The sequence below is a fragment of the Mus pahari genome, chromosome 13 (assembly GCF_900095145.1).
Source record: "Mus pahari chromosome 13, PAHARI_EIJ_v1.1, whole genome shotgun sequence".
NCBI classification, from domain to species: Eukaryota; Metazoa; Chordata; class Mammalia; order Rodentia; family Muridae; genus Mus; species Mus pahari.
Window position 1 is genome coordinate 94,488,741 of NC_034602.1, and position 19,408 is coordinate 94,508,148.

The 19,408-nt window shown below is 38.8% G+C and overlaps 1 protein-coding gene across 27 annotated transcripts in view; it reads right to left on the reverse strand.

The window, feature by feature from the left end:
* Window positions 1-1,959: 1,959 nt before the first annotated feature.
* Znf644 (zinc finger protein 644) overlaps window positions 1,960-19,408 on the reverse strand; it is a 72,067-nt gene continuing 54,618 nt past the window's right edge. For 15 of the 27 annotated variants that reach the window (XM_029545494.1, XM_029545497.1, XM_029545490.1 and 12 more), the window contains 3 exons: window positions 18,130-18,249; window positions 4,813-4,915; window positions 1,960-3,684 (listed from right to left, as the gene is read on the reverse strand). In XM_029545494.1, coding sequence (XP_029401354.1) covers window positions 3,492-3,684; window positions 4,813-4,915; window positions 18,130-18,249 — 416 coding nt within the window. In that variant the 3' untranslated portion in view covers window positions 1,960-3,491. The remainder of the gene's footprint in view (window positions 3,685-4,812; window positions 4,916-18,129; window positions 18,250-19,408) is intronic. The other 12 variants (XM_029545509.1, XM_029545508.1, XM_029545507.1 and 9 more) reach the window with 4 other exon arrangements.

A 19,408-nucleotide genomic window follows, 5' to 3' on the forward strand; every position in this document is an offset into this window, starting at 1 on the left:
CTAACCTACAAAATGGAAAGGGAAACACTCCTAAGCTCATTTCATAGGACTTAGGCCAGATAAGGATTCAACAAAAGAGAAATATACATCCGTTGCCCTGACTAAGTCGTGAACATGTATGTCACTTTCCTTTCGGTGCTGTGATATGATGAAGACTGTGGCCAAAAGCAACATGGAGAAGAAAAAGTTTATTTTATCTTCTAACTCTCGGGTGAAACCCTTTTCACTGAGGGAAACCATGGCAGGAATTCAACCAGGAGGCAACTGAAACACAGACCACAGAGGGACATTGGGCTTCCTGGCTTGCTTCCCCTGGCTTTTTTGTACAGCACAGGTTCACCTGTTTAGAGATAGTACTACCCAGAGTGGGTTGGGCCCTCTAATATTAATCAATAAGACGCCCCCAGACCAATCTGATGGAAGCAATCCAAGTTCCCTTTTTTTTTTTTTTTTTTTTTTTTTTACAATGCATCAGGCTGGTAATCAAGTGAAGCATCACAGCACAAAAATTCAATAAAATCCACACAAACCATTTGGTATTCAAGAGCATAGTAAGAACAAACACATGCCCTGACCAATTTGATTCCACCACAGGTTTACATTGAAATTGGTGCAACACAGGAAAGTCAATAAATGTTAAATACAATGTACAGACTTAAAGGCAGATAGCATACAACTGCAGAAATGGCCTTTGACAAAGTTCAAAACTCCTGAAAAATAAGCCAGGCATAGAGGAATGTAACAAAGGATGTTTACACAAACCTATACCCAACATTATAAATATTGAAAACTGAGAGTGTTTCCTTTTTGAACCAGGAGTGGGGCAAATGTACCCATTCTAATCACTCTCACTCAATACAGTGTTCAAAATCTTGGCTAGAGCAATAAAACAAGATCAAGAAATGGAGGAGTGTATGTGGTGGCTCAGCAGAGAGTACTTGCACAAGGCACACAACCCGCATCTGACCACTGAACCTGTGTGATGCAAGAAGTAACTACAGCAAGCGTCTTCTGACTGCACAAATGTGCTGTGCCCTCCTGACAAAAATAAGTGAAGAGATGGTTCCTAAAAAGTCAATAATGGAAGGAGGTACGGAGGAAAGGAGAGGAGAGGAGGAGGGTGGGGGGAACGAAGTCCAAGCATCCCGATTCGCGACACTATGTGGGAAGATCTTGGGTTTAATTCTGAACTATGTGGCTATACTAATTCTTCCTGAATTCCTATATATTGATAGCTGTCATGATTAGGAAAAATCATAATTAAATCTAAGAGGCTCTAAAAATTCCAAGTCTTCCAACTAGGAATCCTGTCATTTTTTTCTAAACTTCTGAATTCTACTTGCTTTGTTTGTATATGTTTCAGTTTCAAAAATTATATTGAGCCAGGGGATAGTGCACACTGGTGTAGTCAGTCTCAGAAGGGCCAGGGGTTGAAATGGAGGATTTTGAGTTCAAAGCCAGCCCAGGGAAATCAGTGAGACCCTCCCCAAACAGACAGAGCCCATACACATATGGAAATACATATATGGAAATCCAATGGGACATCCTCAGTAAGAGGTGATCAATATCAACAAGGACTTGGCATATTCTCAGTTAAGAGTAACAAAATGTGATGTTTTAGTTACACCTCATAGTTTCAGACAAAAGCAAAGTTTCCTTCTGGCCTTTTTAAGAGTTCAAAAGTCCTTCCATTATCTCATTCCTTAGGGTTCACTGGACCCTTGGCTCAGATAAAATAAAATATAACCTCCTGATTTTACACACTAATTAGCACCTAATTAAGATGTTCAATAACCATAACAGGGGAAAATATTTCTTCACATGAAATATATTGACCAATGTAGTGTTTTTAGAAAACAAAAATAACTTGGTAAATATAAACAATCTAACTAAATAAAACAACCTCGTGGACTATTTCCCATGAAATAAAAAATAACAAATGTTTCACATTAGAGGCACTGTAATTCTTGAAGTCTTTTTATTTAGTGATTTCTGGCAAGGAGATATACCATAGGAAAGTAATTTCACTGGCAGTGAGATATATCTACATATACCTCTACCAACACTCCTTTGTTTAACTGTTTTTAACTTTATTTACAAATGATGAAAAGTATCAATGCATATCCTTGGTTCAACTATATTAGCAACACCATGAAATGAAGCGGAATGGTGCTTGCATACAAACTGCTGTTTGTAAACGACGCTCATTCAGGATGAAAGGAACTAAGTTGTTTTTGGAAAGTGTTTAAAAGAATCATCACAGTTTATCATGACCAAGACACCTGCACCGTACTGTCCATTCCTCACAGCACATTTATTTCAGTAATTCTGTTATGTCGGTTCTTAGCATGAGCATAGTGTTACACAATTTTCATACATAGAATCACATCCAAAAACAAGTTCTAAAATTGAAATTGTAAACATTCTCATCATATGTAGAAATATTTTGTGTATCAATAGTTTTGCTAAATGATCAAATTTGGAATATAAATGAGAAAGCCTATTCTAAGTTGTGTAGTGAGCCTTGTTTAATAATTACATTTCTACAATGTTAAATAAAGAGACAACCCTGTCCTGTAAGCATGTCAAACTTACGGAAAACGTTACAAAGAAACAAATCTGTTAACAAAAGTATGTCTTGCAATAAAGAACATTAGATTTTTAAAATCTATTATGATACAAATGGAAAGGGTAAATAGCATCTTTGTTGACAAAGCAGGAGGTAGCATGGACGCACCACTTCATTGTCTGAGAAATGCAACTGGATTAAAGAATATTTCCTTACCACAAATAATTTCCAGGACTATATACAATATTTCTTTTAGAAATACTTGTTTAAACAAATCTCCCTCCAACTTTTTAGTATATATATATGTATATGTATATATATATATATATATATATATATATATAAAAAAACCGTTCCATTATGATTTAAAAAAAAAAAAAACACTTAACATCTAGATAGAATAGTACTCTGCCCTATTTGGGGGAACAGTCTCAAACTATGAAGTACATGATATTTAATGCCCTAAGTTGAGTAAATTTAGTTAGGAGTTCCTGGTATTATACAAAACACTAAATACATACCAACAAAATATAATATCTTATTTTTCTATGTAAGTGTGGGGAAAAACCAGAGCCTTGATTCTGGTAACACTGTAGAGAACATAATCTTTCAGTAAGTCTGTCTGTAAGGATTCATGTGCAACACTTTACAAATGGCTCTCAGATGTAGGACCTTTAGTTGAGTAAACTCAGCCAACAAAACTTAGTAAACCTTAAGAACACATCTCCACCATATATAAAATATATGACTACTTACTGTCTTGTCTGAAGTATTGTTTGCTCTGATGCCACTCTAATTTACGGTCCCTTGTTCTTTCTACTTTAGTATTTATAATCGATACTTTCATGTGGCTTACAAAAAAAAAGACAGAAATTTTAAATTTACATCCAATTAAATTTGCTATTGAAAAGGATTCCTGGTTCTATGATGCTGCTTCTGCCATTAGTAAAGAAAATGACGTTTCTGTGATAGAGGCAGGCTTTTTAAGTAGTGATGTGACTTCCACCATGCCAGCTCCAGTCCGTGGAAGATTAGCGTTTACAATGTGACGCTGTAAGTGCTTAATCCAGTCTTCCTGAACAGACAATGGTCCCCGAAAGACTAGGCCACAAAACCTATAAGGAAAGTAGATAATAATCGTTTTCTGAACTAAACGAACTCTATCAAAACTAACTTAAAGTCCACAATGTAAGAAATAAATCTCACCATACACCACATGGAACACACCTAAGGTTAAACCAATGGTTCTCAACCTGTGGGTTGCAACCCCCTTGTAGTTCAAATGACCCTTTCACATGAATCACCAAAGACCATCCTCCATATCAGATATTTACATTACAATTCATAACAGTGGCAAAATTACAGTTATGAAGTAGCAACAATAGTTTATGGCTGGGGTCACTACAACAAAGGGAACTCTATTAAAGGGTCTCAGAATAAAGGGTGAATACTACTGGTTTAAATTAACTAGAAACAATCAATTTACACCTTTATTAATAGACTTAGGAAATGTCAATAATTTTAATAGAGACTGGAATATTAAGATTAATAAGCTTCTAAAAAATATATGTGTATAATGGGTATTTTGCCTGCCCGTATTGTCTGTGCACCAAATGTGCATGCCTGTGTCCTTGTAGGCCAGAAAAGGATGTTACGATCCCAAGAATGGAGTGACAGATAGTGCAAGGCACCATGTGGGTGTTGGAAGTCAAGCATGGACTCTCTGAAATAGCAGCCAGGGCTCTCAGCTACTGAGTCATCTCTCCTGCCCCAGTAAATACTTTTAGACCATCTAAATTCATTCCCAAGAATTATTCCAAAGTGTCTCTCTTGAAAGACCCTTTTCTAATTCAGAAGTACATGATGCCTGTGCTTATATCTGTAAGGTGCATGAAGGGAGGTGTGTTAATGAAGGAAAAGAAAATGTGTAAATGTGTTCTCAGTAAGCAGGAACTTAAAAGACAGTAGAGATAAACCAAACCAAATTAACCAAGTATATAAAGCACAACAATTAATACACCAATTCTACCAGTTTCAGTATAATACAGCATTTGGCTAATGTACAGACATAATTTTATTAGTTGTTGAAGCAAACATATGAATATGGTAAGTTATGATTCTAAGCTGAAAAATCATTTATCACTTTATTGTTGAGCAAGCCACCAAATAAAAATGCCAACTACTGTGTCTCAAAGGACACCTGGAAAAGGGACCATAGCACATATAGCAACTGAGGCATATACCTGCATCGGAGAATGTAAACCTCGTCAGCACCATGAGGTAATGTTAGCATTTTCTTCTTGCTTCCAGATCTTGACCTTGATTTCTTCTGCTTACAATCTATGGCTAAAAAAGGAAGAGAAAAACTTAATTCCTCATATATTTAAAACACACCTCCATAAGAGAGGTCACAACAGCTCAGTTACACCAGGAACGTCTCCGTTCAGCTCCGTTTTCAGGGTACGCACTAACTCTCCTAGAGTCACTTTCTCCAAATATGACACTCGGGTACAACTGAGAAAATATAACTAAAGAACTGGGAGCTCAGTTAGTCAATAATTACAATACAGAGAATCTTTAACTTCTGATCATACATAATTCTAAACATCTTATTTCTAGGAAAATCACAACTTTTTAATGTTACTTAATTAAATATGCACTTGATTATTATTCTATTAAGTAACCCTAGCAAACTGAGCAATGGAATATCAACAATTTAATACAAAGCTCAATGAAAAACCAATTTCCACTGAAATTCAAGAGCAAATATAGCTCAGTTTTCCTTTGTAAACAGCCTGTTACATGTACAATCATGCAAACGTGTGAGCTTTATTAGAAAGTAACTATAAATTTGTTGTATTATCTGAGTTCACAGCTGGATCCAGTGTTTGATGCCAACTATTCTTTCCATTTTTTCACACTATATTTTCTCCAGTGGTTTGTTTTTTAAAATGTGATTTAAACAAAAAGCTTTTTTTAAGGGTAGACCAAATATTTTAGTGTTGGTTTTGACATTTTTCCCATTACTTTTCCCATAATTATTTATCCCAATATGTGAGTCACTGAAAGAAAACCCATTTATCGTTGAACTAGTGGACAGCACAGTGCTCTACAGTCCTCGGATCCTCTGGACAAAGGATGACAGTGACTGCAGACGCTGCTTGTCAAGGAGCAGGAAGAGAAGTAAGAGTTCATCCCTAGGGTTTCAAGTGAAGGATCCAAATGAAACACAAGAATCATTCAAATGGCTTCTCTCATTCATGAAATCCCCTGAAACAATTCCAAGTAAGAGAAGAAGGATGGGCCGCTCAATGGACCTGTGATGTGGGCTGTTCCAAGTCCAGATTCCAAAAGAACAGGTGTTGCTATTACAGAACCAGAGACCACAGTTCCTCACAGCAGACAAGTGGGAAGGTAACAGAAATGCACGCCGCAAACTACAAACTGTAGTAAATGGAAGAGCTCGGTCCTGATGGCCAGCTTCTTGTCACCTGTTTATTTAAAAGTAAAAACTAAGACTCACACATTTTCGCCTTTTTGTTTTTTTCCTATTTATCATTAAAACAAGAGACTAACAATAAGGTATTGAAGAATAACTAATTCAAAGATAAATAACCCAGTTCTGGAAAATTCTAATGTTGTCATTAGTTATGTCAGTCAAGAGCCTGGTACATAGCAGGGACTCAACAAATGCTTCTGGAGCCAAAAAAAAAAAAAACAAAAAAAAAACAAAAAAAAAACAAGCAAAACCTAGTAATTTATCCATTAGCATTTCGATGGAGTGCGACTGGAAATCTCTGCTACAAAATGCAATATGGGCAATACCCCTTCCTACCACAGCCACACATGTGCTTAAATGCACTGTTGAAACCACAAGTTCTGCATTATTTTACCTATGTATCACAGAGCAATCTAACTTACAGCAACTAGGTTCTTTGTCACACCTAATATGAATGACCAAACACCATACACTTCTTTTCCACGGTGGCTGCAGTGGGCAATTTAGAATTTGAACGACTTTTAAGTGATTCATATTCTGGAAAGAGTTCAGAGAAATACCAGAGATCAGTTACTCCCTCCACCTCTGAGGTAAATCCACAGAATGTCTACCTCTATAGTGTAGGATACAGCAAGGGTTAGTGTTAGATCACAGATACAATCTTTTTCTTTGGAGAGCTTACAGGTTGTTAAACTTGACACATTACAAAAAAAAAAAAAAAAAATCCTTGTAGAATGTAAGTAAATTACTGTGGATACACACAGAATGCACTGGCAATCCTTACAAAGGATCTTCACACAATGCCACTATCAGCAATGGGGAGAGGAATGTAAGAAGAGGTCAATGATGTGTCTTACGCTACCAACGCAGTTGAGGAGACATGCAGCTGGACAGCCTGCACTTGTAAGAAGATTTACACGAATGAGGAAGAACAGTACTTTATGAATTCTGATGCTGTGTGACTCTAAAAGCTGTTTATGAATGATCACATCTAAAACTGTAAATAAAGCCATCGAAATTCCAGTGGTAGTATTTGAAGGTGTCATGACACCAGAAAGTAGGGCAACTGTTATAATGTAGCTGATACATTCTGTTAACTAGGTTTCCAAGTCCTGTTACATAAGTTCTTAGAAATTCACTCCTTTACTAAGATTAAAATATTTCAAATCTGAGACGCCTGTGAATAAAACCCGAATGTCTAAGTGTCTAAGTCTTCATTATTTTAAAATCCCTTGGTTCCCGAAACATTGTTTTGTAGGTGAAATGAGTACATTGAACAAGGTTAATTACTAGCATCCAGTCCACCTCTGTAATGCTGTCCATACATTTAGAAAAACCAGGTAAAAAACCTGAGTAACATACACATGCATGCAAGGAAGACATTCAAATGGCACCTGCTGCATCAGAGACAACTGTCACAAAACGTTCCCTTGAATGCAAAGAGTAATGTACCAACATATCTGTCACAACAGCACTCCAGATCAACCAATGTTCAGCATTTTAACTGCATGTTCGTGTTTGATGAGGGTTGGTTTCCTCGCTCTGTAACTATGCCACTGCTGCGGGGCACAAGCAGGCCCGGGAGTCAGACCCTCACATGCCACTTAGAATGCAGAACAAGTGCAGCAAACCAGGGACCCAAAGGACTTGGTTAAAAATTGGAAGACTTCACCCACTACTGCAAAATTACTGGCCGAGAGTGAATTGAGCTGTAGAGTCATATACAAAGGCTTTACAACCTTTTAGTAAAGCAGCTGTGTTTTACTAAATATGGAAGAACCTCAAAAGACCCTACAGTGTTGTGCTAAGCACTAACCAGGTGACAAGCATGCCATTAGATGATACAACACACCCAGAATCAAGTCTTTTCTGAACAACTACTTCATTTTATACACAAGAAACACAGGTTACTTTCAGCACTGATGTCATCATGTGAAGTCTTCTCTGTTTCCATCATTCTGCTCACTGCGTACCAGCAATTGCTTCCAAGAGGAGAGTGTTTCTTTTTGTTCTTCATTGCTCAAATGACTTCAGAGGATAAGGACTTACTCAGTGTTACCTAAAACCTCTGTGATCAGGAAGTATACAATGACTAAATTAAAACTCACCACTAACATTTTTAATTACTCTTACTCATCCCTACTCAATTACTTAAGAGCTCCATTTCATCTTCTTCAACTGACTACTGGTATATTCTGTGTGCCTTAGTGTGCTGTCTGCTGCTGTAACAGAACACCATAGACTGAGTGAGTAGAAATCATCGTGTATTTGGTTTACAGTCCTGAGGCTGGGAAGTCTGTGAGTGTGGCGCCATCTTCTCCTGCTCAGCAGTAACATGGCAGTAGGATAGGTATGCACACAGAAAACCAAGAGGCCACTGGGCAAACTCACTTTTCTCATCACCCCTACAATAACCAGCACATTTACACAGTAACTGCAGCAATCCCTTCATGAGGACAGAGCCCCGTAGCTCTAATGGTCTCGAAAGACTTTTTTAAAAGACAAAATTATAATAAAAAACACCACTCACTGAAATAAATCAAAAACTGCACACCAGTTAAAACGTATACCTTAGCAATAAAACAGAGTTTTAGAGGGAACATTTAAAACCAGATTTAAGACTTCTATCCTCTTGAAAACTTTTATCTTCCTCAACACAGCAGACACCTCCACTCTATGCTTCAGAGTCAGCTCCATTCACATGAGTGGGTGAGAATGGAGCCATGACGCACCTCCAGGAATATCTCCAGAAGCAGTTCTGTGACCTTACTCAAGCATTCTACCTCCCCCCTGGACACACTGAAGAGCCTGGTCCCTCGGGCATCTGGACAATGCGACACCTACAGCTCTGCTCTAGAGTTCCACTCTCATCAGTGGCAGCCTCACACCTGGAGTTGTTTTTCCCAGGCGCATGTTCCAAAAGACCTAGGGTCTAGGGTCCAACAACTCGACACTCTGTTAGGCTAAGTAGGTTCTTTGCAGCAGTTTGGTCCCTGTGGAAGCTGCTCCTGCAGTGCTCAGGTTCTGAGGGCCACTTGTGAACTGCAGGGTTTCCCATGTGTATCCCTCGTGGAACAGTGGGTCTACCAGATCACATAGGACACTTTGGTGTGAGCTGTCACAGGCCCACAGGCCCGTGGGCCCACAGGCTTCACACTGTAAAAACAACAGTGTCAGGATTCTTCCTGTCTAAAACTCCTTCCAGCAAAGGGTCTCTTGGCACATTGAGAATTTTCTCCCAAACACTCCCTTACTCTGTACCTGTCATCCAGCCTCACTTTAATTACAAGGAGCTACAGCTCTAGGCAGTGCGGTTGGTCCTCTCACAGATCATGGCAGCTGAGGTAGATACTCCGCTGTCTAACACTGCTGTCAGGGACTGTAAGCACCAGACAGCCCAGTCCTCCGTTCTGTGTTCTACAAAGTCCCAACAGCCCAGACTTCCAGCCAGTTCTCCACAGCAGTATAACAAAGATGACCTCTACACTTAGTTTCCAATACCTTGTTTCTCATTTTTGTTTGAGCCTTCAACAGAATGACTTTTTCTGTCTATATTTCTATCAATGTTCCATTCACAACCACTTAAGAACTCTTTCTTTCTTCTCACCCCTCACAAGAATCTCTCAGTGTTCCACACATAGCAACACAAGCTTTTTTGTAAGCATGATTGCCTAAATCTTCCAGCCTCCTGGGGACATGTAGCTCTAAAGGTGTTTTCACATTTCCAGTTATTTGTAACAACAGCCTTACTTCTTGAAAACAATTTAAATCTCCAAATAAACACACTTCTAATTCTGGAGGGTAGGAAGTCCTCTGTTAACACCTGTGAGGTCCTTTGTGTAAGGTGCACCATGCTACAGGCACAAGCGAGCACATGAGAAGCATAGAAAACTGGACAAAGCCATCCTTTCTATGAGACACTCCTTCAGTAATAAAGGCCTGTGTGCTTACGGCTTCCACCTCTCCACACCTACAACAGTAACTAAATTTCAACCCAAATTCTACAGGGGAATCTTCAAACCATAGTGCTGGGTTACTATGAAGCACAATGGCCACATTAGATAGAGCCCAAATAGAATGTTATAGCCCAGCTAGGATATTTTCCTATGCAGTTTGCATGTTCAAATTGGGAAAGCAAAAGCAACTAGGAGTTTATTTGGAAGAATAGCAGGAATTAAGTTATCAAAAGGAGGTAAACACCACCCTGGCACCATTGAGAAGCTGGTGGTGAAGGCCAACGCAGCAGCTGTGAGGTGGGAAGGTACATGTCCCAAGATGGCCTCAAGTGTGAGCTGATGAACTCAGTTCTCATTGCTGCCAGTAATCCTCCAAGGTTCAAGACGAAAGCAAATAAAAGACTGTTCAAATAAGCATTTGATTTTTCTCCATTTCAACTTAAAAACAAACAAAAATATCCTAGGTTTTGGGAGGGTAGTTTATTTTTAAAGAAATATGTTAGCTGGCATAAGAATTAAGGGAATGAGGGGTTTTTTTCACTTAAGCTTTCTGTCTGCATAGAGTCCAGAAGACTAGCTTTGTAGATGTGCAGCTGCATAGGGCTCCACATATGTATTTAATGCTCTGCTGCTGCAGTCTTGAAACATTTCATAACTTTCAAAGGCTGCTACATAATCATTTTGCATGGGACCATACAAATGTATTCAGTGTCATCTCTTGAGTACCTAGTACCATAACAAGGAAATGAGGTGTGTTGTCATGGAGCACCCATGCAAAAGGAGGCTACTAAGAACAATGGTGCCAGCACAGATTCTCAGCATATTCCTACACCACCCCACTTCTCTTCTATTCAAGAACTAAACATAAAGACAGTTAGGACCTATATAGATAGTATCATCTTTTGTTTGCTTTGTCTTTCCAGACAGGGTTTCTCTGAGTAACCCTGGCTGTGCTAGAGCTCAGAGATCCTTTGCCTCTGTCCCTGTGTGCTGGCACTGAAGGGAAGGATGTGCCAGCACCACCTCCCCTTGATAGTTTCACTCTGAGACTGGGGAGATTTCTCCTTAGCATCCTAAATTGCACACAATTTTAACACTTTATTCTCAATGACTACAGAATAGTAACTGACCCCAAAATAAACAATCAGGGGCAAGTATACCTAAAAACATTTTAATATTTCACCTGGAAAGGATGACGTGGAGAGTAGCATTTTATTTACACTTAAAGTCAAAGTGGTAGAAGGGAAAGCACAATTTGTAGATGTACACACTGTTTCAAAGTACAAATATATCCAGATATATGAAGGATAACTAGACATAAATGATAAAAAGATGACAACAAACATATTATTTCTTTGTGTTAATAGGAAGCAAGTTGAAATTTTCTTTCTAAGGTGAGTTGGGGTATATGCAGTTTTATTCAATAGTATTGGCAAAGCAAGTATTTGCCAAGGAGACGGACTATTTTTCTTAGGCTAATGCACATAAAATATAGAACAACAAAACAATAATAATGAATCTGTTTGAGTCACCTTTTAAAAAAGAATTACTTAAACATTTTAACCAAATCCCTGCCCTCTATAAGCACCTGCATTTCTAAGACATTTTAAGACCAATTAAACAAGTGTTCAGTAAGAAAGTCAAAAATCTACCTCCTATACAGTCATACTCAAGTTCAATAAGACAGATAAATCTTAATGCAGCACATTTTTGGTTTCAATGAATTTGACTTGGCTTTTAATTATTTTTAAGACTTTACATATTCCAACAAAGTTCAAAAGTAAAAGCATATATGGTATTTTCTTCACAAAGAATCTTCCAGCTAAGGCCATGTGCATATTTGTGTGTGTGCATGGGCATTAAGTATCACACTGAACAAAAAGAATTAACATTATTCTTCAACCCCTTATATAAACCAATAAATAAATAAAGTAAATCCTACTCTTGTACTTCTAAGTGAGTAGTGAAGTCTCCAACGAGCCATTGTGCTGGACTGACCTCACAAGAGACGGTTCAAGTCCATGTGTACTATACCTGTCTTAGGGTTTCTGTTGTTGTGATAAGACACCATGACCAAAAGAACTTGGAGAGGAAAAGGTTTATTTCATCTTCCAACTCTCAGGTTATCACTGAGGAAATTTGGGGCAGGAACTCAAGGCAGGAATCTGGAACCAGGAACTGAAGCAGAAGCCAGAGAAGAATGCTTCTTCCTGTCTGGCTCCTCGAAGTTTGTTTAGATGTTGTACCATCTAGGGCCAGACCCTACTACATCAATCGTTAATCAAAAATCGCCACACAGGCCAATCTAGTGAGGATATTTTCTCAACTGAGGTTCCATCTTCTCAAACAGCTGTAGCTTGCCTCAAGCTGACAAAAAGTACTAACTAGGGTAATACCCATAAAGTCAATGATAGCCAAATACCTACCCTCCTCCCCCTCCCCTTCCTCCTCCTCCTCATACAAGCACCCCGCCTGCTTGTCAGAGCTTTGCTAGTCTGGTTTAAAATCCAGATCATAAAAGCACTCAAGAATTCATGTTAGATGAGAAACCCTAGCACACTAAAACACCTATAACATATAAGAAGTAAATACTAGAAAATCAACAAGTAATAAAAGTAAAGACTGGAGTCAGACAGGGGTGGGGAAGAACACAAATAGAATTGAACTCTAACCGGAAACACTAGTTGTCTACCCACTGATCCTACTTCACATTCCTATTGTCATTACTCTTAATGACTTATGTATTAAAATTACTCTTAATTTAAATCTTAAATGAATTTCTCCTTCTCCTAACCACATCTTTTATTCAAAAAGTAGTTTCCAAAGCATCATAGAAGTCCTTTTAGGAAGGATTTAAAAGGGATTTTGAGCTTGGCATGGTGGCACATACTTTTAATCCTAGCACTCAGGAGGCAGCGGCACACATCTCGGGTTACAGCTGCCTGGTCTACAGAATGTGTTCTAGGAGGAGAACTGCACAGTAGAGACCAAAGACACAAGAGGATTTTGCTTCATTACAAAGTAAGTTCCAGCATTTAATTATCCCTATGTCTTCTACTGGACCTACTTCACCATCTAACTTATTTAATCCCTTACTCCTACCTCCCAGGATTCTTAGTAAACATTGCATTTTCCCACAATACTCCCTCCTTTTTGTATGATTGCTTTCCTCTCCAGACCCTAACTTTCTGTCCCAGCCAGGTTCAAATCAAATGACACATGCTGGGATGGGGTATAGCTCCTTTTTGATTTTTAGCATAAAAAAAAAAAAAAATCAACCCAACCAAACACACAAATAACAGCAACAACAACCCAAAGCCCCAATAGGTTAAAACTCCAGCATTTAGAGAGCCAGTGACAACAAACCCCTCCTCCTCCTCCTCCTCCTCCTCCGGCTTAAGCCCACTGTGCATCCTTCTTCCCTCTCTCTCCCTCTCCACTGGCAGAGGGAGGAGTGCACACAGCTCATCCTCGGCACTTGCCCATCTGTCTTATTACCACAGTCATGTTTACATGTGCTCCTACCACATGTAAAATTCAACCTGCCTCTGTAGCACTTAGCACAGTGCTTGGGCCACAGCAAGAGCTGTAGGAATGCCTGCTAACCAGTGAGTAATCTGCCAAGCATCTCTGGGTACCTTTCCTGACAAAATAAAATAATTACTGCATCCCCTTGTGGTTATTCTAAGGATAAGGTTACATTTACCCATCCATTTTACAAGGCAAAAATAACATTAAAAAAAAAAAAAAATCAACCTTGGCACTAAAGAACTAATCTTAGAAAATATACTCAACCAGAACAACTCATTATGTTGCCCAAGTCTGAATAAATGATACATTACTGCCACATAAACACAGATTTACTGAGTGATTTGTACTGAGACAAGTTACAGCTGAGATACAGACACTGTCTCACAGACAGCTTTAAAAAAAAAAAAAAGTTGGAATGAACCACGTGACCCTTTTTTCTGTGTATGTGAGTCCATGTGCATGTTCATTTCCATGCAGGTATTTAACAAACAAGATAAAAGGGAAGCAGGGCTAAACTCTGCTAGCAAATACTTCTTATTCATTTCAAAACCAACCCAGTCAAGAATTATCAAGGTATCTGGCTTTGAGTTTAAATACCGATCAACATTTTCTGTTTATACTCCAGAGGACGCACAGCCTTCAGCACAATAGGAGTAGAAGACACATATCTGTGAACACATAAACCAGTGATGCATAATGAGGAGCTTCAAGAATGTCCTGGCAGAAAGCTTCCTCACAGCATTTCTAGAGGCACAGGAGTGATTATCATAATGGTCTATGAGCCCCCTCAGTACCTAGCTGAGGTCATTAGCACTTATAAGAGTATTATATCATTAAAGCTGAAAAAAGAAAACAAACAAAAAAAAACCCATCAGTAAGATCCAATCTACAATTGCATTTTAAAAGTGGATGATTTGAAAAGTAAAGTATTTTTTTCAAAAGCAGTCATAATGTACTAGTGGCACTGACTAAAGACTAATACTAATTTCTAAGCCCTTTTCTTCTGTAATTATGGCAGGCTGGTCACTTTGGATAACTAGTATGTACTACTTCTAAAGTGTTATGGAAAATGTGTTCTGCAGATGGACAAATAAGATCCTTCCCCAACATACTTCTAGAATAAAAACAATTTCTTCCAGTAATTTTAAGTAAGAAACTAGAAATTTCCACTTTACATTAGTATCTAACTTTAAAATAGCTGGTAGATTAAAAAAAAAATTAACAGGTTAAAAGAAATAATGCTGCCGCTGCCACAAGAGTTAGGATTCTAAGATACTACTTCTAACCCACGCCAGTCCCTAAACAGAAAGAAACTTAGGGCAGAGTACTCAAATGTAGGTAGCAGCTTTTCAGTGTTGAGTAGACCAACTCACTGAGTCATACTACGCACTACTCTCTCTCTCTTTCTTTCTTTCTTTCTTTCTTTCTTTCTTTCTTTCTTTCTTTCTTTCTTTCTTCATTCGTTTGTTTGTTATATTTATTTATTTAATTATATGTAAGTACACTGTAGCTATCTTCAGACACTCCAGAAGAGGGCATCAGATCTTGTTATGGATGGTTATGAGCCACCATGTGGTTGCTGGGATTTGAACTCCAGACCTTCGGAAGAACAGTCAGGTGCTCTTACCCACTGAGCCATCTCACCAGCCCCGCACTACTCTTCTAATGAGAAAGAATAAATCAAAAGCACCAGAGCGCATCAGATGAACAGATGAGCAGGGATAGGCTACAGGTATAAATTTGAATTTATACATGCAAGTCGAGATGTTAAAGTAAAGAAACATTGCATTATGAGTATTTGAATCATCACCAAATTGATATTTTAGAAAGCAGACTTTTCAGTCTAAGGCTAACTGGAAAGACCTAAGTTAGAAGGACTATTTCTATCCCTGGAATACCACTGGATTGCATAGAAGATGCCAGGAGCTGATAGCTTCTACAAAGGCTTACCACAGAACTATCAGTCTTGAGAATGTCTAAGCTTGAGTTTGTGTTGTGTTCACGTGTGTGCATTCGAGTCCATGCAATGCGCAGCCAGAGGCTGAGGTTGGACGTTTCTCTATGTTGTGTCTTCACCTTATTTACCTGTTTACTCTGAGGTGTTCTCTCACTGAGCCTGAAGTCTGCAGCTTCAACTGCACAGAGTGGCCAGCATCTCTCTGCTTCCCACACTGGGGTTGCAGATGAGTGTTACCACACTCAGCTGATGCACTTGGACACCAGGATCCAATCTCTGGTCCTTGCATATGTAGAAAGCACTGAGCCACTTTCCCAGCCCCTACTGAAGCTTTTTCTTCAAGACTGGACCACACAAGTAAAATTATTCATGAATGAAAGCTGAACTAGGAAGAAGCACACTAGGATCTTAGAGGCTTCATTCCTACCATTTTTCTTTTTCATTGTTCCAACTGTGTGATATACTTGTGTGGATGTATGGTTTATAAATGAATGAGATATCGTGCGCATGTGCACGTGTTTTCTCTCTCTCTCTCCCTCTCTCTCTCAAAAGTTAAGCCTGTTACTCATATGAACCAATGAGTACCTTACAATAATCTAGAGCCCTCTAGGGCCCTTGTAATCCAAGTACTGGGAAATAAATAGGCATATGGAGTTTATAGATACTAATAGGAGTCTCTGGGAAACAAAAGCTGGATAAAAATGTCTTAGGTTGGCATGAGAAAGCAGGACGTTAACTTTAAACTGGGACACATTCTTTCAGAGTGTCTAAGGAAGGGACGAGGTTATGAAGACCACCACCCTAGACTGTCTACACAGTGGTGTTCTCCCTTCTTCATGCCTACAACTAACACACACTTGATTTTCTAGCACTATGACATGGTAGTTAGGATTTAACTGCAATGTCTTCTTTTTCTTCAATGGTCTAGAATTTACCCAGTTCATTTTATGCTCTTTTCTTTATGTTAATGAAGGGTTTTGATTTGCCTTTGATGTTTTCATGAAAGGTAATATCAATTGCCAATGCCTTAAACTATTATTGTTTTTTGACAAGTTTTAAGGTTAGACAAAACTATTTTCTAATGAAGTAGCAGTCAAGAGGAGGAACCCTTCACCCATTAAATATCAGAGGAGAGCACGTTGCTAAGTACTCAGTGAGACACTCTCAGAAGCCCTCCAAAGTCTAAAGCAGGCCTGGTCCATTTCCTGGGCTCCTGCTGTCTCTAATCAGACTCACCAGAATGTTCCCCACTTTAAACCCACTTTCATTTTAGAATTATCCAACAGAAATTCAAGAATACAGAATAGTAACTAGGGGGGAAAGCCAAGGTCGGATAGTCTTGGTTTGAACTCTAGCTTTGCTATGCTCTCCAAGTGCAGACAAATGACCGAAATTCAGAGCACAACTTCCTTACACGATGAGAAGGGAAGCCTAGGCCTACATCTCACAGCGCTGCCCCTGGGCATCATGCTTGTGGAGAGCAGAGCATGGTGCTGATTTGCCAGTTCAGCAGCTTCTTTTGTTGCCTCCTGTCTTCCACATCTACAACTGCATGCCTAATCAAATACAGGCAAAAGAAACTTAAAACCTTAGTCAGAGTTCTATGCCAGTAAACTAAAACTGTTTTCCTCCTTTGTATATAAAGTGTCTCTGTCATCTGTATCTCAATCCAAGGGACAAAGTGAAGAAGCAAAGAAAGAGCCCAGTATGAACACAGTGTGTCCTTACCAGCAAGGACACAGCAGATGTAAGTTGTACGCACACGAGGAAGTGCATAAAGGCCAGGCAAACAACCACTTGAGAAAGCACACAGTCATGACTTCAAAGGAGCAAGAGAAATAAAAATACTACAAAGAGGATTATAATGAAAAAAAAAAAAGATTTGTGCAATTCTATTTAGAAAAAGAAGTTTGAGATTCGCAGGAAATGGGATTCAGTGAAGCAGGCAGCTTGAAAGAATACAAAGAGCAAAGCACTTTGCAAGGTGTCAGAAGCGTGTTATATGAGTAAGCTGACAAACGTTACCTGCAAAGCTGGACTAGCCAACCAAAGGAACACAGAAATGTGCACGCAGCATGCATGTGGAGGCTTAGGCTTATTAATCCTAAATGTAGATTAGGGGCATTAAAAGAAAATTCTGTACAGTGGTCAAAAGGGGGCATTATTAAGATCTGCCCCCTTCTGAAGATTCAATTTATAGACTAATGAATTATTCTATATATTTGAGACCTTATTGTGGTTTCCTTTTGTAATAAAGCACCTTTTTCAAAAGCAGCATTACAGTAATCTTTTTCATGTTTGTTAACCAAGGAGGTGATTTTACTAGAATCTACTCATAGAAAAGTAAATTCAAAAATCATAAATAGTATACTTTTTTAAAAGTGGAATGCAGACTCAAAAGTTCACCTCGAATGGGCTATTTTCCCCCAAATCAAATCAGTATGCGCCAGATGGAAATAATCATCTATTGAAATCCTACCTAATAGTCTACAAGTTGCTGAAATTTAATGTGCATTCAATTGCTGCTTACCAAAAGGAGCTATAGATATCATCTGACATTGGCACCACTGTGGTGAGGAGTTAAAACAGACTTGCTGTAACATCTGCTCAGACATACCTGCACCAGCCACAAGTCCAGCACTCTTCCTTCGTGCACAAGCGCGTGAGTGGTTGGACAGGCTAACAGCACTTGTAAACGCCGTATTGCAATGCACACATGTGAGCTTCACAGGCACACCTATCATTCAAAAGAAAACTATAATCCAGTTCTCACTTCAAAAAGGGAAACATTTTCCTAGCTTAGTGTGTGTAGAACAGTACCTCAATAAAGACAGCTTTTAATTGCTGAGTTAGCTTAGCTTACATTAAGGAGAGGACGTTAACTCTTAGTAGCTGGCAGTTAGTATGTACAGCGAGCCTAAGCTGCTCCTTGGGAAAATGCAAGGGGAGTGGCCTGGACCTCCAAGCTCCTCTAGGTTGAACCTTCTATCACTTCCTTGCAGATCCTTTCTTAGAAATACTAAAATTCAGTTTTGTGATTTGAGCAGCACAGTTCTGTTGGGAAGGTTCAAAGCATTTTACCAATAAAAAGAATTAAAAAGTCTAGTTGAGAAAGTGGTAATTAAAGTGTTTTACCCACAAAACTGTAAAAGGCTGGCTTCTAAATGAGGCTCTGCGATGAAGGCTGGAGAGGAGGTAGTGACACCACGGAGCAGCTGCTAGACACTGTGTTTCATTCAGGGCGTTTTACCTTCATTACTCTGAATGCGCCATCAATAATGAAAGCTAATGATTTCAACAGGTTTTTTTTTTTCCCCCTAAAATCTTTGCGCTAAATAAATGATCAACAAGCCAATACCATTACAGGAAAGGAAACATGCAGAAAAATAAACTCTAAACTTTTCTGACAACCCTCACTCCCCCAAAACATTTCAATCGGTGTCTCAACAGTATTATGATGGCCACTAGAAATACTGCATTGCAATCAACACATGATCACTCAACTTTACCTTTCTTAAAAAGAAAAAAAGACTACTACTAACTTCAAAAGACCCGTTACATGGAGAGCATCCTACTACCCAGAATCCTAAATCAGAGAAAGCACTTTCTTCAGACTACTAACATTCCCCCAAATCAAAATGGCAATACAAATACTGAGATATCCAGTGCTTGCCACGAAGCAACCCAGAATTACAGTAATCTCATCTTTTATTAATACACTGATCAATTTCTATTTGGCTAAGAATACAGTCAACATAGATACATAAATCCTCAACATTCTTAACCTCAAAACAAACAAACAAACCCAAACACCCTTCAAGTGTTTGAGTATAAACCAGACCTAAGAATATCAAAGTATTTCTCTACCTGCCACATCATTTCCTAGTACATTCAAA